This window comes from Miniopterus natalensis, chromosome 19 (assembly GCF_054644295.1).
Source record: "Miniopterus natalensis isolate mMinNat1 chromosome 19, mMinNat1.hap1, whole genome shotgun sequence".
Classification (NCBI taxonomy): Eukaryota; Metazoa; Chordata; class Mammalia; order Chiroptera; family Miniopteridae; genus Miniopterus; species Miniopterus natalensis.
In genome coordinates this window covers 24,010,856-24,038,239 of record NC_142099.1, presented here as the reverse complement: position 1 = coordinate 24,038,239, position 27,384 = coordinate 24,010,856, and the positions used below count along the sequence as shown (strand labels likewise).

Here is a 27,384-nt window from a genome sequence, read left to right as displayed (position 1 = left end):
GTGGTTCGCATGGACCTTAACATTTGAGAGGCACTGTATGGGGAGATTAGGTCAGCCTCAGACCTGCAAATGACCCAGCCGTTTAAAAATTAGGAACTTGATACAGATCTTGCTATGAGTTTATCTGAAATAAAACATCATTTATGCACAGACACAGACATTATTGAAAATAGAAGCAGAAGGTTCGTTCTCAAGAAATCTTAAAACAGTACCTTAAGACATTAAGCGATACGATCCTATAAAAATTGGTTTAAATACAATGAGTTTATAGTTCTCCCAAGTGTATTCATTTTTCTTATAGTAATTTAAATGTTGGCATTAAGCTCTGTTGTCTCCTGAATACTTAAGGAAAGTAAATCCATCTGCAATCCTACAACTATCCTTAGAAGCCCTAATGTTTATGACGCAAATTTTGTAAAGAGAAAGAGGTTAGTGTCCAATGAGACCAGACAAGAATCCTCAGCACATATGCATAATTAGGCTGTTAAATATATTTATCAGGGTATGGCATTATATCGGTTCAAAAACCCTACGGTACTCCTCTTCTGGTTTCATCTTAGGGAATGAAACCTGATTCTATCCAGTTCTGGATTCTGGGACTACCCTCCCCTATATCCTACTCCATTTGTATTTTCCCCAACACTTTTTGAAAAGAGCAGAAACTCAGGGAGGAAGCCACCACAGTGTGCCAGCTGCTTCATTTGGTTATAAAATGAGGTCTGTGACCATGGATGAGAGTTTCATTTCATATGCGCACAAAGAAAACTTTATTACCAACTGCAGTTTTACTGTCACTGAGGTCATTCTGCAAACATATCTTCTGTTAGGAGGGGAAAGAAACAGTGGAGAATACAGAGTTTACTCTGCATCCACCCAGCACTTAGCACCCTGCGTGATGCTGACATGCCCTCGGTCACGTTACATCTACTACAACGTCCCGAAGCTTCAGGAGTGAGAACTATGTTAATACAGCCAACTTAATGCAAACTACCTATTTTAAAAATAAGACTATGGTGAGTCAGGTGCAAACTGGAACTTCAAACTACCTTTCCAGAGGACGTGAGCATCAGAGCGCAGGGAAGGGTTGGCACTGGGCCCGGGGCACTGGGCACTGGGTAGAAATGATACATTGGAGCACACTGAGAAGAGCAGCTGTGTCTGGGAAGGTGCTGTCTATTCTGGAATGGCCCACAGCCCTCGGGTGGAAACAAGGAAATGAGTGAGATGTTATGCTGAAGATGTCAGCTCTGACCCCTCCAAACATAGCTCATGGGGTGCTGCGGATTTCACTATGATGTTTTACGGGGTGGTATGGTATTTCTAAATGAAGCTCTTTAGAACAGGCTTATCAGGCACAAAGTAAAACATAGATATCATCTTACTATTATCTAGAAAAGGAAGAGCAGATATAGGTATTTTACCAGGAAACAATGGCCTGATTTGTGTGGTCCCTTGCAAGAGCCCCCACAGGCAAAGCTGAAAAGCCCAATACTAACGTCGTTCTTAACCAACACGCGAAACTTTCTGGAAATCTGCCTTTTTAAGTAAATGCAGACACTGTCAACAACAGAAGAGAGTGTAGGTTTCTGTTATCTCGGTCTTCGCAGATTGTAGACATTTTGCATAGTTCTATCCTTGTCTGTCTTTTTTCATTGTTTTAAATATGTCTTTATTGATTTCAGAGAGAGGAAGGGGGAGGGAGAGAGAAACATCAATGATGAGAGTCACTGATCGGCTGCCTCCTGCACGCCCCATCCCGGGAATCGAGCCTGCAACCCGGGCCTGTGCCCTGCCCGGGAATCCAACCGCGTTCTCCTGGATCCTAGGTCGATGCTCAACCGCTGAGCCACACCGCCCAGGCTATCTTCGTCTGTCTTTAAAGACCTTTTATACACAAACATCCCCAGTTCAGCCTATCTGGTCATTTGTACAGATCAAGCTCACCAGCAGCAGCATCACAGCTCCTCCTGGAAAGGGGCAGCTCATGCCCACACCTTTTCTCCCTACAGCCTCCTCCCGCTTCTCACAGTGTCTGCGCCGGGCACGTCCTTTCACGTTTTCATACTGACTCATCCCTGCCTTCACTTCCCGGTGACTCTCCCTTGTTCTCTACCCTTATCTCTTCCCGAGCGCCTGCAAACTCAGTAAGGTGATTTAAAAGGTTGGCAATAATTCCTTCCCGTCATGGAAAAAAATTGTGTGATAACGCAAACAAAATAAAATCAAGTTACAAATGCGGAATAAAAAGTTCCACAGAGCACGGCAGCACTGTCCTTTCCCTTGCAGCGATGAATCTCCGGTGGCTACTCCTTCCATGGGTCCTGCACCTTAAAAAAGAAGGTTCTAGGGATCAAGGGGTCTCACCTGTGTTGTGCACACTGTGTGGATCCAAAATGTACCTGCCCCCTGCTTCATGAGATGAATGAGTATCTCATGCTCATTTTTAAGTATTATTTTCAATGTCAACTCAAATAGGTTTAAAATGCCACCTGCAGCGTCACTCTCTCCCCTGTGCTGATTAGAAGCAGCCAAGGCCAAGGCGCCTGCAGCCGATGGGGAAGCGGTTACGGAATCGGATCCAGGCCGGTTGAAGGGGACTCACAGGATCTGAGCTGCTACCGGGCTCGTCTTAAGAGCAGCAACATGCACTGTCTACACGGCTGAGCTCCACGCTGATAGGAAATGTTTGCTGCCACTTTTGTAAGAGTTGACTATCTTTCTAAAGTCAGACCAAGTCAGTAACTCGTGTGCCTGGCAGGTAACTGTCAAGGTCTTTAGTTGAATTAAGAATCGCTTTTCTAACTAACAGTACAGCCCCTGGAGTGGCAAGGCCTGTGCCTTTCTCAAGGTCAGGAAGGACACCAGTTTTTAAATACGGCTTCTGATGTGGCTTCTTTCCCACAGGAGCCCTTCTTCCAGCAAACTCGCATTTTAATGATGAAAATGCCATGAATTATAAAAAGCAAAATAAGAATAATAACTTAAGAAGAACATTACCGAAGGAGTGATTCAATGGGTTAGACCCAGGTACGAAGCAAAATTTAGAATATAAACCCCTAGATTTGAAGAAACTGTCACGAAAATCACTGCTCATCCAAACTCCTGCCATTCGATTCTACCTCCTGTTCGCCTCTTTCCTTCTACGACTTTTACCAACTCCCTGGACACCCTTCTTCATTCACTGAAGTCCTGAGCACAGCGCTCGAGTTCACCTTTTCTTAGTATTTAACGTCTCTCTATCGGCCCATTTTCATCCTGATTTCAACAAGCTCAAGTCCCTCCTACTCTTCAAAATAAAAAGCATATTCCACCTTCGCCTCCAATACATTTCACAGACTGTGGCCAATACAAACATGTTTTTAAATGAAGATCCAATGATGTGACTCATGACTCAAATGCCACCAGAGTCTTCCCATTGTGCCTCTGATAAAATCTCAGTCTTCGTCTTTGTCATATTAGTACGTGTCCTCCTCAACCTGGCTGCCTATTTTCCTATTTTCTTCTCTATTTCCCAGGCTGAAAGATTCAATTCTCTGTTCTTTCTCCAAAACCTGTTCTGAGAGGTACACTGCCATTCCCATGTTTTAGCAATAATCTAAAACTTCACCAAGTTCATCATCATTATAGTTACCCATCTTTCTTTGTACTCCCGCCCCAATGATCCCCAGCCATTTGAGTGGTCAGATTAACCTGGAAAACTGCTCTTCGGAGAGAGCATGGAAAAGGAAACGTCCACCAAGCCAATTCAACAGTATTCTCAGGCCCCGGTTCATATCATTTCAAACCGTCCTATGCCAATTTCTGTAACTATTTCCACACATAATAGACACACTCAAAGGCATAAGAACTAGAGAAACTGCATTTTTTAAAATCCTATAGCCACAATACCTCACAGAGGCGGCTCTGTTCAAGGTCAACTTAGTACTTTTTTCAAAAGAGTTAAACAGAATTTCTTTGAATTCCAAAGATCTGCATGTCATAAGACAGTCATTTTGTCTGACTTCAAGTATTCTCAGTTTAAGTGAAGGTAAATGCTATTCCAACAGAGAGAAGGGCATCAGAGAACTGTTCAAAATGTTACCGTTCAGAGATCTAGAGAAAGAAAACCACATTTAAAGAAGAGACAGCCCTGGCTTATGGAGGAACTCAAGCTACTTTGCAACCGAAAAGTAAACAAAGGCACTTACGCAGGTCACCGAAGGCCCCCTTTGTCACTTTGGTGGCACGTAACACCACTACCGTGAACTTGTGAGAATACTGGTGCTCCACCTGGAAAGAAAATGATAGTAAGTTAAAAATAAGTTTCCAATATAGAATCCAAGTAAATTGGTCTCGTCGTTTCCTTGAGATGAATTAAAAATATTCTAGTTGAAAGGAAGTCATGTGCATACCAGAAACATTCTTTGATCTGCAGGCTGTTCCTTTTTGGATTTTCTCCTCTCTCCCATCACAGAATTAGTGAGGAGTTTAGATCATGCTTTCAAGTGTCACTACAGCTTGAGGACTAGGACTTCTCTGCTGTCAGGTTTACCAAGCGCCTGGGAAAAATGTAAATCAGGACTGGAGTCCTTCTAGGAGCACAATGGGGTTTTGTACTGGATGACTAAGAAGCCCTGCCTTAGGAAAGCGGGGTCAGAGTGAGATGTTTACATTATGTAGGTTTGTTTATTTTTTATCGTTACTGTTGAATGAAAGTCCTTTTTGGCAAGACATTTCAAAATCCTTTGGACCCAAGGCAAAATCAGGTAACTACTTATATTAATTGTAATGCATTTGTCATACACCATTTGCAAGAGTGTTTAAAGTTTCTATTAGCTTAATAGTTTGCATGTATATCATAAAAGTTAACAGGTAGAAAACTTTATTAAACACCTAACTAGAAATTTGTTATCAAACAACAAAACAGAATGGGAAAGCAGGAACTCACACAGTTCTCTGAGCAACTGAAAAGATTACGAGTCTTTATCTAAAGCTCAAGCATTTTTGTTTAATCTTAGAAGAGGCCCACATTTATAAGCTACTCCTACCATTCTTAATTTAATAGACTTGCTTAACCATAATTGATTAAAAAGAAGCTAAAATACAGATAATAGTGAGAAGTGATACAGTCTAAAAACAAATAGGTAGCAAAATATTGTAAAAACAGAGAGTCATAAAGACCAGCATTAGTGGGATCAAAAGTTATAGAGCATTCAACAGTTTCTGAACATATCTCTCTATCAATAAAGTAATTAGTGTCCAGATTCATAATATACCAACAAGATGAGGTGAAGTCACGAACAATGAGCATATTGTGTTTGTAAAGGCAGAGAAGCATATAAAATATTTCAAGAGAAATTCTTTCTGTATTTAGAAGAGCTTTGAGTAGCCAAAGTTTTATGCTACATAAGTGAAATGATCAATCATGAAGAAAACATGAATCCTTTTTTTTAAGAGTGCGGCCTTATATTATAGCTAAAATTCATATGCATGCACTCCCTCACCAGAGAGAAAACAGAGAGAGAGAGAATGAGAATCTACTATAGTTGTAAACTTCAAAACCCCTCTAAGAGCAATGGACAGGTCCAGCAGGCAGAAAATCAGTAAACACATAATTGAACTCAATGACACCATCAATCAACCAGATTGAATTGCCGTCTGTAGACTATTTCATCCAGCAATGGCAGAATACACATTAGACTGAAGCTTACATGGAACAATCATACAGCATCTAACTCTCAGACTACAGAGGTGTTAAACTAGAAATCAGTAACAGAATGATAGCTGGAAAAATCACAAAGTACTTAGAGATTAAATAATATACTTCTAAATAACATATATGAAAGAGGTCTCAGAAGACTTCAGAAGTTTTAAGATATTTGGAACTAAATGAAAATGAAACTACTACTTATCAAAATTTGGAGGATTCAGTGAATGTAGTGCTTAGAGGGAAGTATATAGCATTAAATAATATATATGTGTGTATATCTATATCTCACATATGTCATATATAGGATGTCCCCAAACTTGTATACACACTTTGAATAATTATTAATTCCAATGGATTAAATCTGAAGAGAAAGAAACATCAATTGAGCTATCAGCTTTCAGTAGTGTGTACATTTTCTTGGACACCCTGTATATATGAAAAGAAGATCTAAAATTAATCATCTAAGTGTCTGCTTTAGGAAACTAGAAAAAAGGCTAATTAAGTCCAAAGTAAGCAGAAGAAAAATAGTAAAAATGAGAGCTGAAATGAATAAAATTGAAAATGGAGAAGTCAATAAAGAAAGTCAATGAAACCAAAAGTTGGTTTTTTAACAAAATGAGTAAAACTCAAAAGCCTCTAGCCAGATAAATAAGAAAAAAAAAAAGGTAGAGAATACAAATTACAAATATAAATAAATGAGGGAAGTTCACTAATGATCTTATGGACATTAAAAAGATAATAAAGAAATACTATGAACAACTCTAAACCCACAATTTGATAACCTAGAGTAAAGGAACCAATTTCCTAAAAGACATAATCTTCCAAAAGTCACACAAGTAGCAAGACAATCAGAATAGGTATATGTCTATAAAGAAATTAAATCAATACTTAATCTTCCAAAACAGAAAACACCAGGCCCAGATGGATTCACTGGTAAATTCTACCAAACACTTAAGGAAGAAATTACACCAATACTCTTCAATCTCTTCCAAAAGATAGAAGCTGAAGAAATAGTTCCTAACTCATTCTATGAAGCCACATTACCCTGAAAACAAAATCAGACAAAGGCATTAACAGAAAAAGAAACTACAGACCAATATCTTCCACAAACATAGATGTAAAAAGTCTCAACAAATTATTGCCAAATAAAATCCAACAATATGTAAAAGAAATAATAACCACAACCAAGTGGGATTTATCCCAGGTATGCAAGGCTAGTTCTGCATTCAAAAATCAATTAATGTAATTCATCACATCAACAGGATAAAGAGGAAATATCACATGATCATGTTAATTGATGCAGAAAAATTATTTGACAAAATTCAACACCTATTCATGATAAAAACTCCCAGAAAGTTAGAAATAGATGGGAACTTCCTCAACTTGATAAAGAATATCTATAACAAGCCTACAGCTAATATAATAATGGTGTAAAACTAAAAGCTTTCCTATAAAGATCTATCATTCAGCTCCACATTTCAATTTGCTTTTTTCCCATCGGCCTCAATTCTGTCTTAACAATAATGAATGAAATACTTCCATACTGTTCACAGGAAATATGGAGCAAACCAACCACTTTCTTTGTTTTTACAAGTTCATTTTGGAAACAATGTAAATCTTCAGATCACCTACAAATTATTTTCAAAACAGAACAAGAGCATCAAAATCATTTCAACCTCTAAGGGCTATAAAGATTAATGAGAGTATCTATAAAGTAAGTGCAAATTCTTAGAGAAAAGTGCTCAATTTCAATAAAAGACTATCCAAATACTTTTCTGATAATCCTTGCCATGTTTCTGGGGACAATATCACATAAAATTTCAAACTAGTATGAACAGGGCTAGCTTCTGACCTGAATAGGAGACTTTTCATTATGTTTCAAGGATAGTGCCAGAGGAAATGATATTATTGAATCCACAACAGTGTTCCCGGGGAAACTAATGACTCAGCACAATGCTAGTTGGTAGTTGGCAAAAAGAGATGCCATATTTCAATTGAGATGTCAAATATAAGCTCAATATACTGACTTAGTCACCAAGATTAAGCCTTGCCTTCAGGTCTTGGATTACCTGACTTTGAGGGTCTTTCTTCATCTATAATCTTTTCCATAGTGAAAATCACAGAGCTTTTTCTTTTCGATATCATAATAACCCAGTCATTATGAAAACAGCTACTGTATTAAATTCATTCTGGAGAATTATATTGACATCTGTAACTAAAATGATTGAATATCGGGAAAAGAATCAGTCAATTTGTGCAAAATCAACTTGGTGATTGTCCTAATCTGTCCAAAGTTCTACTGTTACAAAAAGAACCAAAGAAATAATCACAAAACAAATGCGAGGGTGGAGAAGGTAGATTCTGCATGCCAATTTTTTTTCACTATTCAACTACCATTGCCTAATTTTAACTCAAATTAAAACTAAAGACTGTTAGTATGTTGAGGACTACAGAATCTCAGTACTGAGCCCAAACACTGTGATCACCACAACCAGCAACAGACAACTTCAAACAGAACTCGGAAAGGTTTTTTAAAAATTTGCTGCACTGATACCATCCAAGAGTCATGATACTTTTTAAAATAAGACACTTATCTCCTGTTTCCCTTCCTGGTGTGGCTTTATAAAAGAGAATCTAGAGAGATTCCTTGTCCCTGCTACCTTGTGAGGACACTGCGGCCATGAGCTAGGAAGGGGGGGCCTCACCAAACACAACCGTGCTAATGCCTTAGTCTTGGACTTCCCAGCCTCCAGAATTGTGAGCAATAAATTTATGTTGTTTTTAAGTGATCCATTCTGTGGTGATTGTTAAAGCAATTTTAATGAATTGAGACATTACGTATATATGTATATATTATATACGTATGGGTGTATGTATGTATCTTCTACTAATTCTGTTTCTCTGGAAAACTCTGACTAGTACAGTAACACAAAACTAGATAGGAAGGCCTTAACCACCAACCTACAGATCAGAGATCAAGAAGAGCACAGAAACCCAGGAAGGTGAGCACCATTTTGCCAAGTCAGCATTTACGGATTCAGAGAAGTGGAGACACAGAGGCTGAGGCAGCCTTAAAGGATTACGAGCCTTCTGAAGATAAGGACCCTCGTAAACCATCCCCCTGTTCCCAGTCGAAAACTCCACAGTCTGTAGCATAGGATAAGTGTGGACAGCCCCTTCCACGCCTGGCAGCCTATTCTTCTGTCCTCCAGGGAGCCCAAAAAACAACTAACCTAAAACTGGGGTTCCATGGTCCCAGACAGCTCGCTTCCCTGGGAGCCTGACAGAAGCAAATAGAAGTTCTCTCTGAAGCATTATTTCTACAGGTTAATTTTTCATGAGCATGTTCAGCAAAATCAAAGATAATTAGGAACATGAGGACGAACCAGCACAATCAACGGACACAAAAACGGACCCACCCATGAAACAGCCACGCTATAGTTTAAGGAAAGGGAGCTCAGCGTAAGTGGGACTATCTGGAACTGGGGACTGATAACAAAACCAAAAAAGTCTGAGAAAAATTTTTAAAGAACTAAATAGAAATTCAAGAACTGAAAGGTGAACCTAGTGACTGTCCGGGGCTTTCTGGCCTGTGATCTGCGGTAAAGCGGCAGAAACATGGGCGTTACTGTAACGGTGTGTGCTTCTGCCGCAGGTTAGAGGCTGGGGCAGGGAATGGATGGGAGCAGGAAAGGTTTGAAAATGATCGCTTAACCGTTCTCACTTTTCTAGAATTTGTTAGCGCTCACAAAAAAGACACTATTTGCCATAAACCTCATTATTAGTTTTTGCACAGTGCTGTGCTGTTGTAGTAATTCTGTCACCTCTATATTTTTGATTTCCCAGTAGCAGCAGCATCTTGCCTTCTGAAGTCCCCGGGAATACCTAACCTTACTGAGTTTCCAAAGAATGCTTTTGTACACGTATTTTTTTTTTTTATAAAAACCCCATGAAACAGACACAGCAGGTACTGTTCGTACTGTTTCCCACACGCAGCAGCTAAATCTCAAGAGTCCAAGTGCTCATAAGCACGTAACTGAAGCCAAGAGTACCACTAGAACACCAGCTCTTTGATGCCTTACCCAGTGTTCCCCTCCCCACTCTGTTACCACAATCATCTAGAATAATATCTTCACACTTTTTTGGTAAAGTTTCCCGGCATCCCACAATGACATTCTCAAAGGCCCCTGCATGGAAGCAGCAGTCATGCTGGTATGTCCCTGCGGCTGGCTGGCTGATGCGAAGACAGCCTTTGTTCCCGGGGATGTGGGCCAGTGCCTCTCCGCTGCTCAAAGGTGGTGGGAAGAGGCATGGCTTTGTTTTCTTTTCACTCCAGGAAAGTGACTAATATTTTCAGAGTCAAAAGATGGAAACTGTTATAGAGATTTTATACTTTATGATGACCATCCTTGTAAAATGGATATCTCCCTGGCCCAAAAGAACTTCAGTAAGTTCTGGGGACACAAATACTCTTCAAGTTGGGAAACACTTCACAACAACAGAAGTGTGGGAGCTGAATTCTGCCGTATAGTCATCACTCCATGTCCTGCCACATTCTTAAAAGCCGGCACCACTGGGAGCAAGAGGACTCACTGGCCGAGCCTGCTGCATTCGTCCACGGGATTCTCCAACATGTCACTGCATCACGGGTGTGAACTGGAGTCCAACCTTCTGTGCCACAAGGCAGCCAAAACTGTGGTGGCCCGTCTGGCACCGTTCATGGCTAATTAGCTGGCTTAGTTTTCCCCACTTTCCTTTTTACTAAAGCTGCTCTGTGTGGAGTATGCTCATGTATATATTTTGAAAAGTGCCTTTCTGTGAGAACTACAACAGGGAATATTGTCACACACCAAAATGTACACGCACAGGGACACACAGTTTTTTCCTACATGCAGAGCAAGAACAGGGAGAATGAAGAAACCTATAAGGCTCTTAGGATCTCTTCATTCAAAAGGGCTATAAGTTGAAATAGTGGCTGAGCATCCAACTCTGATGCTGGGTGGAGAAGCAAAGGAAATGGGACACAGATATATGGTTTTAGAGCATTTCTCTGGAGGTAGTGGGGTGAGAAAAATTAATCTGAACATAAGATACAAAAAACTTAATATGAAAAACCAACTGAAAAGAATATACCTTCACTGGTTAAATTAATCTATAGAAAAATCATAATTATAAAAAGAAAGTAGAATACTGTTTCAAAAAACAAGAGCTACCTCATTTTAAACCCTCACTATATTCTTTTCACAAGGATAACACTTTAAAAAGAAGGGAAAATATGAATTGAAAGTAAAAGAATGCATAAAGTAATCAAAGAAACTAGGAGTTATATTAATAAAAGACAAAGTAAAATTTAAAACAAAGTCATCGTCAGAGATAAAAAAGGATCTATCAATGATAAAATACCAATTAAATAGAAATATATACAATTCAGAAGTTATATGCACTAAAAACATATCTCCAAAATTCATAAAACAAAACTGAATATGAACTATACTGTTGTATATGAAACATGGACCAAAACAGACAATATGCTGGGCCATAATCATGTATAAACCTATTACAAACAAAAAATTATGCAGAGTATGTTCTCTGAACACAATAGAATTAGATTAGAAATCAATGACAAAGACAACTAAAAAATTACCAAATGTTTGAAAACTGAGAAACACAAGTCTAAGTTCCCCATGTAAATCACATTAAAAAAATATATTTTTAATTGAGAAATTATGAAATTTATGACATTTCCAAATTTATGGGCTATACCTAAAGTAGGTGGTCAATAAGCAGTTAAGCTGTAAAGATAAAGATTTAAAGGTTATAAAGGAAGACGTCCCCTGGCCTACATGGCGCAGCTGGCTGGCGCGTCATCCCACACACTGAAAGGTTTCGGGTTCGATTCCCTGTCAGGGCACATACCTAGGTTGTGGGCTTGATCCCCAACTGGGGCACATGAATGGAAAGCAACCAATTGATGTTCTTTCTCATATCAAGGTCTCTCTCTCTTTTTCTTTCCCCCTCTCTCTAAAAAATCAATAAGCATATCCTTGGGTGAGGATTTAAAAAGAGGAAGAAGTACAACTAGCATTATTTACAGACAACAGGAATGTGTATGCTGGAAACCCAAAAGAATCCATAAACAACTAGACTCATAAAGAAATTTAATTAAAGTTCACTGGACCTACAAAAAATCAATTGTATTTCATATAAATGCAACAACTAATTGGAAAGTTAAATTTATAATAACCTTTACAATGGCACTAAAACATCAACTATCAAGAAATATATCTAAAAATGATTTCTCAGTGAAAATTACAATACACTACTGAGAGAATTAAAGATGATCTAAATAACACTCGTTTTGGATTAGATTCAGGGGTTGCTAATGAATTGGAAGATTCAAAATTGTTATCGTGCCATCTCTTCCCTAATTTATCTATAGACTTATGAAAGTATTGTACCAGTAGAAATGTCAGTAGTTGTGTGTGTGTGTGTGTGTGTATGTGTGTGTAAACTGATAAATTGATGCCAAAATTTATATGAAAATGCAGAGGATTGAAAAGAGCCAAGAGAATCTTGAAGAAGAAGTTGGAGGGTTTACATTACCATATTTAAGAAACATTTCAAAGCTAGAGAAATTAAGATAGATTGGTCCCGGGCAAACATAGACTGACTAACAGAACAGAATAGAAAAGTCACACTTATGTGGCTGCCTGACTTACAGCCAAGGCACCACAGCCGGTCAGTGAGGAGCTGACAGTTACCGGTGGACTGGATAAAGAGTTTGCAGTACATGCGGATAATGAAATACTACCACCTGGCGATGTAAAAGTGTGAAATTCCGCTGCTCGCAACATCATGAATGAATCTCACATGTATAATGCTGATTGCAAACATCTATACGAAGGTCAAGAACAGGCAAAACTTATCTATAATAATAGACATCAACTATTGGTTAACTTTGTGAGTTTACTGACTTGGAAAGGAAGTGATCAACTCTTCGGGGGTACTTATAATGTTGTGTATTTTTATGTGGGTGATGGTTGGGGGGTGGGATGGGGGAACTAAAGAACCCATTGGATTCACCACCAAAGAGGCCCTTAATGAGACCTTTTTAAAAAGTGGAAGAGCGGAGACCAGCTTTCAAGCTGTGAATGGAGGGGAGGAAGGCACTGCAAAGAATCCCAACACATGGATCCTTGCCATCCAGGCGGAGAAGGAAACGGGACGGCAGCCAGAGAGGGGTGTGGGGTTAAAGGACAGTGTTTCATTTTAAGTAAAAATGAGACTGTGGATTATTCCTTAATATCCATAAAAACTATTTCTGGTCCTTGTAAACCTAACTGGATCTCTAGTGTTAAACTCAACAAAGAAATGTCTCTTCTTTTATTTAATTTTTATCAGAAGAGGAAATGCATACTTCCAATGGACTTTGGAAAATTACATCCTAAAATCTGAGTCCTTCAACTCTTTTACAAAAATTAACCATCCATGGAAAAGTTTGTTTAAATATATCTAATGAAGGGAAAGGTTACATAATTGATTCTGTAACCTGGAAGTGCACACCAAAATATAACCCGCGACTCAATCGTTCTTTTATCTTCTCTCCACCAATTCAGGGGAAGGACATAACCTCTGCAGACTGATAATTGCAAGGTGATAACTGTATTTTTTATTGTTCCATGAAAGTTCAATACTGTTGCAGATGTTCTGGTATTATATTCCCCTCTGAGTACCTCTTATCTGGAAACTTGCAGTGATACAAAGAAATGGGTTCATGTTGTTATGTTTTGTAGCCTACTGGTACCACATTAGGTTCCTATGAGTTTCATTTTTAAAAATCCGCAATTTGTCACAGAGTTTTCCTTTACAAGCAACACCGGCAATACTCATGCACAGAAGTATATGGCCTTCCTCCCAGAAAGCATATGTGAATAGCAAATGACTTACTATAATGTGCTGATAAGGATCTATGAATGACATCTTGGTTTCAATGACAGGAAATCTCTTCACACTTCAAAGGTCTTCGTTGGCGCTCTAGCTTCCTTACAACCTACAAAATAAACAATCATTGTCAAGCTTCCTCTTGGATGTAGTTCCAAGATCTCAATGATGATGGCTATGAACCTTGGGACATAAAAGGCTACCCAAGGGACCCACACAGACTGAGTCCCCTAATTGTAAGAGTTGGTTTACACATAGAATTTAGGGCAAGGACAAACATTATTTTGATAGTACTGTTTAATTTCTATATTTATTTGTTCAAATTTATTCTGTGAGTAATTATTAAGAAACTCCAGGACTTTTTTGCATTTGCCAAATGGTTTATGAGAAATTCACTGAACTTACGGAAAATGCACATCGTATTTTTTGTACTGTTTATAACGAAAAAGCCACATGCCATTGTTTCTTTTCTCAGTTGTGTCGGTATTATGCAAATTCATGATAAGAAAGGAATATTTTTCACCGTAGCTACTTGTTAAGAATTTTAAATATACAGTCATGTTGAATTTCAACTTTAGTGCTAACATTTTAAAAGAAATGTTTGTTCATTCTAAGGAACCAGTTTAATTCAAACGCAGTTAAGTAAGAAATATTACACTGAAAAAACTCTATACTTTTCCTTCTACAATTATTACCCTCCCCCATTCAAACATCCCCCATCAGAGTGGGATATTTGTCACAACTGATGAACCTACATCGACACATAATCATCCAAAGTCCGTAGTTTTTACCTTATGGTTCAGCAGGTGTGGTACATTCTGTGGGTTCTGACAAATGTATAACGGCATGTATCCATCATTATAGTATCACAAAAGTATTTTCCCTGCCCCCAAAATCCTCTGTGCTATTCCTATTCACCCTTCCCTGGCCCCCCAACCTCTGGCAGCCACCTGCCTTTCTACTGTGTTCATAGTGTCATCGTTTCCAAAATGTCATACACTTGGAATTAAACAGTATATATGTAGCCTTTTCAGATTACCTCCTTTCACTTAGTAATATGCCTTTTAAGTTTTCTCCGTGCCTTTTTATGGCTTGATAACTCATTTCTTTTTAATGTTTTTCATTTCTAGATGTACCACAGCTTATCCATTCACCTACTGAAGGACATCTTGGTTGCTACTAAATTTCGGCAATTGTTAATAAAGCTGCTATATATATAAACAACAAATTTTTGCCGCCCATGAATAGCTGCTATAAACATCTGTGTTCAAGATTATGTGTGGAGATAGTTTTGGTAAATATCAAGGGGCATGATTGCTGGACTGTGTGATAAGAGTATGTTTAGTTTTATAAAAACTGCCAAACTGTCATCCAAAGTGGCTACAGCATGTTGCATTCCCACCAGCCATGTATGAGAGTTCCTGTTGCTCCACACCCCCATCAGCATTAGATGTTGTCAACTTTCTAGATTTTGGCCATTTTAATAGGTGTATATCTCATTGTTATTTTAATTGTTATTTTATTTTCATTCCCTGATGACATATGATGTGGAGCACCTTTTCATATGCTTATTCCCCATCTGTAATGTCTTCTTTGGTGAGGTGTTTGTTAAAGTCTTTGTTCCATTTTTTAAATCAGGTTGTTTGTTTTGTTATTGTTGAGTTTTAAGAGTTTTTGTATGTTCTGAATAACAGCCCTTTATCAGATGTGTCTTTTGCAAATATTTTCACCCAACCTACTTTATCACTTTAGTCCCCTGCTTAAAAGTTATGAAAATGAGAATCCCCCTTTTTCTTCATTCTGCCTCATTAAGAGAATCATTATTTTTACCGGGGAGGAAAAAGGCTATTTTTAAAATAAAACATGTATTTACTTTAATCACTTAGCTTGATTATATTTATCTTCCCATACTGCACCTTCATCAGGATGAAAATATAGACAGCTTTTAAATCATAATGAGGCCAAGCCTTCATTGTGACTCTATCATAATAAATTGCCATCATCTTTATCTTGAATTTGCTTATTTTAAGCCTAATAAAAAATTGCTGAAAATGTTAGCCAGCCACTAATTTCCTTAGCTATTACCTCTATGTTATTTTGGCTGGATCTGTCTGTGATCGTCATTCACGATGGGACCTTTACTCCAACAACACCTTCCCAGTGAAGACTTCCTTGGCCATATTATTTTAAGTGGCAGAAACCCTGCTTTCTTGTTTATTGCCAGCTACATCTACTACATAGTTCTGACTGTTTTTGTCTCTCTTTCCCCCCAATTAGAACATAAACTCCATGAAAGCAATGTTTGTGTTTTATTTCAAGTAATATTCCCAGCCCTTATGTAGGTGTACATGGCCAATTAATATATATTTGGTGAATGAATATTAAGCAAAAGGAACAACTTTTCAGCCCAGTTACACTAAAGCATTTTAACCAAGTAAAAGAAAGTTCATTTTCTATTCATCCATAAATTGCTTTATACTCATCTCTGTCTCTCTTTTCTACATCGCCTCACTGTTAATCAATGCTGGTACGAGTTTCTCTTTTCTGTCTCACTATTTTCCCCTAATTGTCTTCATAATACAAACATCATGCGAACACAATACAAACATGATTGCTCATTTACCACCACACTGTACTGTGCCTCTGATTAGGCTCTCAGGATTCTTGCAACTAACCACATTTCATATTAAAAGAAAGACAGTATAAGAAGATATAAGCAAAACTACAACAGGATAATTTGTGACTCTGGTATTTATGTTTGTAATACAAGAGCTATTTGTCTACATCAGATGATCTGATGCTAGCTATTAGCACTTCTCATTATCAGAATTTTCTGAGGTGTTTATAATACTGCATCTTGTTCAAAAGTATGAGCAATGACTTAATCTACCAGGATGGCTATTGTTTTTATGCAGGTGACGCCGTCATCAGTTCCCAAGTCAAAACAGTGTTCATACTCTAGAGGTGCGAGTGCAATATACTATTATGGATGATGTAGTATGAAAATTGCCTGCCTTGTTCTCACTCTAATCATATATATATATATATATATACACACACACACACAAGGTGTCCCCCAAAAATGTATACACACTTTTAATGATTATAAAGTCAGTGTGTATTAGCATTTAGTTCGTTTTCAAAATTCAGTGAGTTATCAGCTGTTAAAGTGTGTATACATTTTTGGGGACACCCTACATACATATATAAATAAAATATGAAAAAATGTTATGATATAACAGTTTTACTAAGAACAATGAACCCTGATTTTTGTTCTGTTTCATTTGTTTACATCTAGTAGCAGCCCACTAAACTGATTTTAAGACTCACTTAAGAGAAGTTTGAAAATACTAGTCGAAAAGACTTCAAGATTGGATTTCTATCTACTTCCTCTGCCTTTTCCCCAAACTCCCCTCTTTTCTTTCTATATGACAGCTATACTGTTTCCTTTCCTTTCTTAAAATGTGTCATATTCTCTTCCACTCAGGGCTGTAACCTACCTCTTCTGTCCATCCATTTACTCAACAAACATTTAAGACATAACTACTGTTGTGGCACACATCCCAGAGTCTGGAGAGACAAACAGGAATGAATTAGATGCATTTCCTTTCCCCCCTAGAACTTACATTTCTAGGGGGCAGTTAGAAAACAACTGATCCAAGAAATCAATGAAACTATTAGGAATAAAGATGTATGAAATGGTGGAAACAGGCAAAAAGCAGAACTAAAGAATAATCTGAGGCCTGATAGTGGAAAGGAGCTGGTCATAGAGGATGGGGAGGGAGTAGGTCTAGAATATAGTGTTCTAGGCAGGCTTTTTGAGGAATTGAGAGAAAAGGAGTGGCTCATAAATGGTCAGCAAAAGCAAAAGTGGCTTCTGATGATGTTGGAAATACAGGTGGGGACAGATCATGTAGGGCTTGTAGGCAACTACTGTTTGCCTAAACGAAGCTCATCCATGCTGCAGGGCTCAGCTTAAATGCCACTTGCGCAGAGAGGTCTTCCCTGACCTCCCGTGTAGGCATGTTCTGCCTGTTACTGGTTCTATTTGCACCTTGCAATTCTCCTCAAGCCTTTCACTTCATCACTTCTCCATTATTATCTGCCTTTCCCGAGAGAACTAAAGATGCATAAAGTCAGGATTATATTTATCTTGTTCGTAATTATCCCTAATGCCTGGCACAGCAACTAAAATATAGTAGCTTTGGGATAAATATTTGTTGGATGGATGGATCGGTAAATATTAGTCGGTGCCAAGTTTATGTATGAAGGAAGTTCACAGAATAGTACTGTCATTCTATTTTGATGTCTATCTTCTTCATTCCTAACTATTTTTAATATCAAAGAATGTTAAATACCAATCTCTAATTTAAAAACTAAAAGCAGAACAAGTGAAATTCCAAAAGCGGTGAGACTAGTAATCACAATGTTTACAGGAAATGTGTTGTTGGTGCCCAAACTCTGCTGCCAGCAACACTGTCTTCTCATTTCCAGCAATTCCATTCATAACCACGTGTTCGCCACCTGACTGTAACTACTGCATCTTGCAGCAAGGCCTGAATGGACGCTCCCCCAATATTAAAGCCAAAATATCTTTAAGATGGCTAACTGTCCAGGTCTACTAGGTTAGAAACTACAAGGTAAATAGATACTAAACAAATTTGACTTATGACACTGAATCTTAGATAAATCTCTTTTGTTCTTTAAATGCAGCCAGGGCTGGCACTTTTCCTACCTTGCTGAAACCTTGGTCAGCCTCAGAACTTTTCTGTTAACAATTATGTTACACACACACAGATAAAAATGAGCTCAGAAATTAAAAATGCTGAGCCCATGTATTCATCCAAACTTAAGTGTGATTTAGAGTTGGAAGTTTTTCACTTCCCCAAGCTAGAGCCTGTAGTCTTACAGGGAAGGGTGAGGTCACTGACTTCTCCTCTCCTTCCCACTGACCTTCCAAGCTTGATAGCTCTGATTTTTAACCCCTCATGGTTGGAGAATATGGAAGAAAAAAAAAGTTATTACTTCACTATACTGTTATAAACTAGCTTTGTGATCTCTGGGCCTGGTGCATGTTAAGGTTGATTCTTTCTCTCATGGATGTTTTTCTGTCGTTTTCTGAGATTCCTTCCCTGTATTATTTGACATGTACCAATACATCTTTATTCTAGCTGAGGTCTTGTGCTTTCTTCTATATCCCCAATGCATCCTCCAGCCCATTTCCATAGGTCTTATTATAAGGTTCTTTCACTCTAGCAAGCAAACCCCTTGTATAGAATTTAAGGCTAGAGGATTCTCTTTAGTCCATGGAGAATATTCATAAGTATATCCTTTCTTCCAACAAACTCTGAGAATGCAATTACTTCCCAAATGAAACACTCTATTCTGCTACCTGTGTCCCTTTATATTTCTCAAGCACGACTAAACACCTAGCCTGCTGAAGGAGACATATATTAAACACTCTGATAAACTTTCTGAGTAGTCTTCTTAAAGGCCCCTCTCTTGATTGGGTGTTAGGAGGTATATTCCTTCAGATCTCTTCACCAAGGGAAGAAGGGTTTTACTCCAAGTAATGGGCTCCAAGACAAAACAAACAACAGCAACTCTTCCAAAGTCCTTCCCACATCTCTGCTATTCCAACCCTTTAATGCTTATGAAGTAATATGGGGTTTTAGAGTTAAATGTTCTCATCCTGCTTTTTTCAAAATGTGAGAGAGTAGCTGTATCACAACCCACTTTAGTAGTTGATAGGTTTTATGTCTTTGAATCTTGACCAACACTCCAACTTTAAAGTTCAATAAATAGGTGGACCAACTTTCCAAATGGCAGAATGAGAAACTTGGGAAATCCTCTCTGCAAAAACCACTGAGAAAAAGTGGTCAGAGTTATCACAAACAACAACTCTAGAAACTGACCAAAAGACATGCAACACATGAAAAGCATTTTTTTTTAATCTACTAAATTTCAATAAGTCTGTGACATTTTAGCAAGGGGCTGCTCCTACCATCACCACCAGCTCTGTTCCGCAGGACAGAAATTCTATCTTGGAAAGCTGGGTAGCCCTGAGTAGGTGAGGGGCAGGGGGTGGAGGGTAACTATTTGGAGGAAAGCATGGAAAGTTGTATGTCCAGGAGTGTTGTCAAAAACAAGAGAGATGTAGTAGCAAACAATTAGGAAAGTTTAATGTTAGCACGGGATCCATACAGGTTGGGGCAAGCAACAGAACAGCAGACCAGCCAGAAATTTAATAGAGATAGTTGGAAAAGGAAACAAGCAAAGGGAGCCTTTCTGAGCCCCACTTATCTCTGATGGTCTGGAAGATTGTGTGTATATGCAAGATTGCACGTGACAAGAAGAAAGTTCAGTGGACCTTAGCAAGACATTCAATTAATGAGGCCTTATGAATTCAGAAAGTAAAAGCCAGGGATGACTTGTAAATGCCATGTACTCTGAAAGCATCCCTGAGGTCATAAGCAGATTAATTAGCAAAGGTTGAATTTACTGGCTCAAATGTAAAAGCAAGCCTGTAGCCAGTCACTGGCTGACAGTTAAGCTATGCTGAGCCAGGGGCTTAAAAATAAAAACCAGGCTTAAAAATAAAAACACAATGAAAAGTAAAAACTGAGCTGGCACATCAGAGGCTGAATATTGTAGGGATAGACTCCATAGAATGTGGTAAGGAAAGTCATTCAAACAATTAAACAAACAGCAACACAGCAACAGTACTCTTCCCCTAAGGAAAGGATCAGAATCCAGAGTTGCCAGAATATACAATCTAATTCCCAATTTTCAGCAGCAAAAACAACAACAAAAACCTAGTAAAATGTGAGCCGGACACAGGAGGGATAAAGCAGTCTGTAAAAACTATCCCTGAGGGACTCCAGATTATAAATCTAGCAGACAAATATTTCAAAGCATCTGTTACATTTATGTTAACAGAACTAAGGAAAACAATGCTTAAAGGATTGAAAAAAAAAGTATGACACAATAACATACCAAATAGAGAATAGCAATAAAGAGATACAGACATTACAAAAAAATAACCAAATGGAAATTCTGGAGTTAAAAGATAATTAAAACAAAAAACTCACTAGAGGGGATCAGTAGCAGATTTGACCTGGCAGAAGAAACAGTGAATTTAAAGATGCACCAATAGAGATGATCTGACCTAGAGAACAGAAAGAAAGAGAAAAAGAATGAAGAAAATCGAAAAGCCTCAAAGATTGGGGACAGCATCGAATACAGTAATATACATGTAATGGGAATCTCAGAGAAGAGGAGAGAGAAGAAAGAAAAAGAAAACATATATATTTGTAGAAACAGTGGCTAAAATTTGCCCAAATTTGATTAAAAGCCTCTCCAAAAGCTCAACCAATTCCAAGTGGGATGACTACAAAAACATTCAAACCTAGACATATTATAGTCAATCTCTTTAGAATCCAAGACAAAAATAAAATCTTGGAAGTAGTAAGAGAAAAAAATTTATCACGTAAAAGGTAACCAAAATGAGATGAATAGGTGACTTTTCATCAGAAATACAGAGGCTTGAAGGCAATAGGATGGCATATTCAAAGTGCTAAAAGAACAAAACTACCAGGCAAGACAACTACATCCAAAAACACTGCCCTTTAAAAAATAAGGAAAAAGAAAGACATCCCCACAATAATAAAAATTAACAAAATTTTTTGCTATGGGACAAGCATTATAAGAAATTTTAGGCTGAAAGGAAGTTACACCAGACAGTAACTCAAATCCCCAGAAAGAAATGGAGAGCACTAAAAAAAAAGTAAGTATACAGAAGATTTAAAAACTGGTATAAATACAAATATTTTTCTCATTTCTTCTCTTAACTGATTTAAAAGTCAACTGTATAAAACAATAATTATAAAATTGTATTATCGGGCTTATTTAAAGATGTACTATATATGAAAATAATAGTACAAAATGCAGGGAAGGAACTACAATGGAGTAAGAAAATAACACCAGATGGTAACTGAATCTATAGGAAGAAATAAACAGTATCAAAAACAGTAAATATGTAGGTCAAAATAAAGTATTCTATAAACATAGTTTTTCTATGTTCTTCTCTAAGCTTCTTTAAAGGACACAGAATGTATAAACCAATAAATTACAATATTGTATTAATGGGTTCATAAGATGTACAGACTATATAAATGATAATAGTACAAAGGATTTGGGATGGATTGGATTTATATTGCAGCAAAGTTTCTATATAGTACTGGAATTACGTTATTGACAAAGTAGATTACAATAAATTAAGGTACATCTAAAAATTATTCCTAGAGCAACCACTAAGAAAATCACTCACAAATATAGTTAAAACATCAACGAAGGAACTAAAATGGCCCACTAGAAACTATCTACTTAAAACAAGGAACAGAGCAACAAAAAAGCAATGAGACGTGTAGAAAACAGAAAGCAGAATGGCAGGTGAAAATCCAACCGTAACTATCATCACGTTAAATGTGAGCAGATTTAACACTGCAATCAAAAGGCAGAGATTGTCAGGCTGGATAACCTCTGATTACATACAAAAGACTTATGAAATCCAAATACAGTTTTAGTTAATGCCATTATACCAATGTCAGTTTCCTGGGTTTTATTATGTACAAGTATTATACATAGCATGCAAGATTTTACATTGGGAAATTCTGGAAAAAGGCTGTATGGAAACTCTCTGTAATATTTTTGCAATTTCTTATCTCATCTTATTTCAAACTAAACAGGGGAGAAAATGGGGAACATCTGTAATATTTTCAACAATAAAATAAATTTAAAAAATAAGTAAATAAAAAGTATTCACACAAACAAATAATGATAAGTTTAAAAAAAAAGAAGTTATTTTTAAAGTTTAATAGTTACAAAATAGTTACAGGGATGTAAGCACAGCATGGGGAATGCTGGCCAATAATATGTAATAACTATGCATGGTGCCAGGTGGGTACCAGACTTATCAGGGAGATCACTTCATAAATTATATAAATATCAAACCACTATGCTGTACACCTGAAACTAATATAAAATAATATTGAATGTCAACTGTAACTGGATAATAAAAAGGATACAGATATATTCATTTATGTACAATTTTCATTCCACAGTCACGTTGGAAAGAAGGAACAAAGCAGTCATAGCGGGTAAGGTTCACTCTCTTCAGGATAATCACTGGTCGTAATTGTCAGACAGTGACGGCATTTTCAATTCTAGCCACAAACAGCCCCCATTCACCCTTTTTTCCTCCTAATCTGTTAATAGTAACAGTAGATATTTTAGGTTTCTGCGGAACCGAGGCATTTCTGTCAAGCTATCCTCATTGAAACCAAGAAAATGCTTTCCCCCCACAATTAGCTGAGTCCTGGAAACCTTATTACAACAAGGTTGCACAACCACTCTCATGAATGCTCATAAAACAGTAGTTTTGGGGGTTTTTTGTGTGTGTTTTTATAACTAAGCCGAATAACTATTCTTGGTGAGTGTAAAGTCTTTAAGTCTGAAGCAAGAGCTTTATATAGTTCCTTTTTTTTCTCACTTTTTTTACTTTTTGGGGTTTTTTGGGCTGCGCTGTAATTACAAACTTCCTGAGCGCTAATGAGAGGGAAATTTGGATACGTTTTTCAACACACACTCGTCTATGCAATGCAACTGTTGGCTCCCAATGAACGCTTAACAATGTGTGGTCTGTGCAAAACCCCCTTCAGTCGTGTTGTTGGGGCAAGATGGGGAGAAGTGAACCAGAGCCAGAGTCGATTCGCTTTCCCTGCGTTGAGTGATAGGGCAGAACAGCAGGAGGAGAAGGAGCTATTATTAGGCTGTGGTATCTGGAGGAAAGAAGGCTAGGAACTCAATGGGTCGTCTTCTCTCTCCCTCCCTTTCGCTGTGTAACAGAGCAGGGGAGGCAATGAGAGGCTCAGCACTGACCTTGGGGCAGGCTTCTCTCCTGGAGCCAGACCGAATGAAGTTCAAGCCTGTCTCCTTTCTCTGGCTGTGTGATCCTGATCCTCAGTTTCCTTATCTGTAAAATGGGGCAATTACACCCCCCTCCACACACACACACACACCTCAGAGAGGCAGTGGGGGGATGAAATGAGAAAATGTATGTCAATCAGCAAGCCTACTACCTAGGAAGGTCATAAACATACAAAATTAACATTTGTTAATATTTTTGTTGTTTATGAAACTGATGCTTTCTCCCAAACTGCCTCAACTTCCTGACAATTATTTGGCTCTTTGGAGATTTCTAACAAATTCGAGTAGGCAAAATTGTTGAGTGTCTTTTATAATGACTGTACTTTTTCATATTTGATCGTGTTTTAATAGAGATTAAGAAATACTGCTTTTTCTGCTGTTAAAATTTTTTTCAATAAAGAGTGTCAGGCCTCTGACTGGTCTGCGTCCAAGTTCAAAGCTTCTGCCATTGTGCTAGATACAGAGAGATGTTTAACAGCAAAGAGGGGAGTGCACTGTGTCCATCACTATCACTTTTGTACAGATATATAGCTACTATGGCATCACTAAAGTTGTAAGCTCTTAAATTATTTTGGAGAGTCTCTACCTGTCCATCAGGGTTCCCTGTAATATACTCACTCTCGGAAGTAAACAATCCTGTAATGCGTCTACTAGGTTCAGACCCTTGTATTTCTCCTTGATGTCTCTAACCACAGTGTTACACACTATGTTACTGTCATATGGAAGGCATGTCTCCCCTAGCCGTGAGCAACACGAGGGAAGTTCTATCTTTTTCCCTCTATTCCTATTGCGTGACATGATCACGCAATGACTATTGCTTGAAGGATGAATGAACAAACTTGGGAATTTGTGTGGTGTTCTGGGGGAAAATGGCCAGACCAGAAATGAGGTCTTGTGTTGAAAAATCATCAAGGGGAGGAAAAGCCTATTTATACAACCTAGAATGACAAACTGGAAGATATCTTCTCAGCAATTGCTAATTTATTTTTAAAAGTTCACACTTATTCAACATTCCCAGGCACCAGGTACTGCGCTAAGGGATTTATATACACCATCTCATTTCATCTTTGTAACAAAAGAGGGATTACTACAGACATTTTAGAGATTAAAAAAAATTAACCTTTAGAAAGGTTAAGTGATTTGTCAATTGACAACTCAGGCTGAGGCAGACAGGAGCCCTTACCCACACTCAACTAGAGAACACTCTCTCCCAGAAAGACTATGACACTTTCTGAATCCTGGAATCCTGACACTCAGCCTCAAACCAAATTCTTTCTTTCTATATCATCTTGCCACTCTACCCTACAGGACTGGAGGGATTTTGAGGAATTCTACAACACGCAATAGCATTATGAGTCTTAGCAGGGAGCCAAGCACAATGGAAATGATGCCTTGTATTAGTTTGCTAGGGCTGTCATAGTACAATACCACAGACTAGGTGATTTCAACCACAGAAACTTTCTGTCTCACAGCTCTAGTGGCCGGAAGTCTAAGATCAAAGTGTCAGCAGATGTGGTTTCTTCTGAGGCCTCCTTTGGTGGCTTACAGATGGCCACCTTCTCCCAGTGTCCTCACATGGTCTTTGCTCTGGGCCCACACATCACTGCTGTCGCCTGTGTATCCAAATGTCCTCTTCTTATGAGACTACCAGTCAACTTGGTGTAGGGCCCACGCTAAGAACCCTAACTCTATCACCTCTTTTAAGGCTCTATCTCCAAATGCATCACTGGGGGTGGGGGTAGGGCAGGTTGGGGCTTCAACGCATCAATTGGGGAGGCAGGGAAGAGGGGCACACTTCAGTCTATAACACAGCGATAACGTAAACAGAGCAGTTAAACAAAGAAGTCGTGCTTGAGAAGGCAGGGACACAGCCAGCCCAAGGCGCCCAAGGTGCCATGCTATGCTCCTAAACTGAAATTGCGGAGGTGAGAGAAAAGAGGAGAGAGCTCCAAATCTTTAAATGGGCCAGCCTCCTTCAGCTGATTATTTAAGAAGTGCACACACATACACACACACACATTCTACAGCAATGAAACACAATACATAACATAGTTTCTTTTACCACTTCCCAATTGCCAAATACTAATCCAGGTGAACCTATTTTAAGGGCTAGGGAACTGGCTGGCCCAGTCTCACAGCTGCATTATGAACAAAGCAAGAATGTCTGCTTACCAGGAGCCAGTTTCTCTCTGGTTTGCTGTTTCCCATTGTTTTACCTCTTGGTGGCCAAAAACAAGCGGCCATTTAGGCTATATTTTAGGTCACACGATTTGGGGACTAGAAGAAAATATTCATAAGCATCACCTCGACAGAACTGCAATGTACAGGTGTGTCAGCTTTGTTTACCTAAAGATGTAAACAAACTTATCCAAACTCACCCAGCTAGGGAGACAGCTGCAGGCATCTCTCTCTCTCTCCTTTTTTTTAGTTACAGTTTACATGCAGGATTATTCTGTATTAGTTTCAGATGTTCAGCATGATGGCTAGATAGTCGGATACTGTACAGAGTGTGGGATCCAAAGAACAAAATAAACAAAATAGAAACAGACTCATAGATACAGAGAATGGACCGACAGGTGACAGAGGGGAGAGGGGTGGGGGGGCTAAATTCAAAAGGTGAAGGGATTAAGGACACATTGGTAGCCACAGAATAGTCACAGACATGTAAATTACAGCACAGGGAATATAGTCAATAATATCGTGATAACTATGCGTGGGGCAGGTGGGTACTGGAAATATTGGGGAACAGCTGACCGCATCTCTTCACTCTCACCCAGGCACTCTTCATACACTACCAGCACCCCTTCCTCTCCCCTGCAGCCCAACCCCTTCCCGCACACTCGAGCTAAAAAGGAAACGTGGCCGAAATAGGAAAAAAACACAGGTAAATTTTAATTTGACCAAAATTTTAAGAGTGTCATGTTATTGTTAGTAGACTCAAGATACGAATTTGAGGGACGAGACCAACTGAATCTCTCTGTGATTAGCCAAATAAAGCTTAACAAGAGTCATTTTCATCTTTTATACTTTTCTAGGTTTGAATCATAGTTATAAGACATTCACTTACAAACACTATCCCGCTGACAAGCGTTAACTATGTTATGCTCATTTTCAGAAACTGCAGAATAACATTCTACCTTCTGCTTAAGACAAACTGACAATGGTGATGCACTGGGTGCTACTTTTTCAATGTATCTAACAACGTGGCACAGAAGGCTGGGGAAAGGGGTGTGCTTTGAGAAGCACGTTTATTTCTGCAGCTCTCTCCCTCCAGACCAGACAGCTCACAAATACTCTCCCCTGGGGCGCATTTGTGTTGGGTTGAGGTTTCCACTCCCTCTTTAATTGCCGCCTTTTTTTGCATGACGTACTCAAGATTGCCACAGCAGGAAAAGCCATATATTTTTCCTAAAGTAAACAGTCCCGGGAAAACCCCCAGGAAAACGGGCTTACTGCCTTTAATATTTTATGAGCGTGGAGCTGATCTTGTAGTTAAAAGTGTGAATGCTGACTGTGATCTCGAAGTGGAAAAAATGGACAGAAAAATATTGCAGGAGCCGCGGATGATCAGTGGAGCTGAATACCTGCCCATCTCGGGTGTTAACTGTGAAGTTAAACCAGACGAGCATTCTGCAGTCCTGGAGTGGGAAGCGTGTACGAGGAGTTCAGGTTCACCACTCTTGTGAACAACAGTTCACTTTTGAAATGACTGGGAAGCCCAGTCTTTTGTAGGATTAAGAGCTCTGTAAATAGAAAGTATGCATTTA

The 27,384-nt window shown here is 38.5% G+C and overlaps 1 protein-coding gene across 3 annotated transcripts in view; it reads right to left on the bottom strand.

Annotated features, from left to right (window-relative positions):
* The window catches only part of PLA2G4A (phospholipase A2 group IVA), a 122,711-nt gene that overhangs the window by 83,489 nt on the left and 11,838 nt on the right, over positions 1 to 27,384 (bottom strand). The window contains exons 1-3 of one of the 3 annotated variants that reach the window (XM_016224671.2): positions 14,422 to 14,500; positions 13,637 to 13,739; positions 4,188 to 4,269 (exon numbers count right to left, since the gene is read on the bottom strand). In XM_016224671.2, the coding sequence (XP_016080157.1) occupies positions 4,188 to 4,269; positions 13,637 to 13,669 (115 nt within the window). In that variant the 5' untranslated portion in view covers positions 13,670 to 13,739; positions 14,422 to 14,500. Of the gene's footprint in view, positions 1 to 4,187; positions 4,270 to 4,391; positions 4,564 to 13,636; positions 13,740 to 14,421; positions 14,501 to 27,384 lie in introns of those variants that run through there. The other 2 variants (XM_016224670.2, XM_016224673.2) reach the window with 2 other exon arrangements.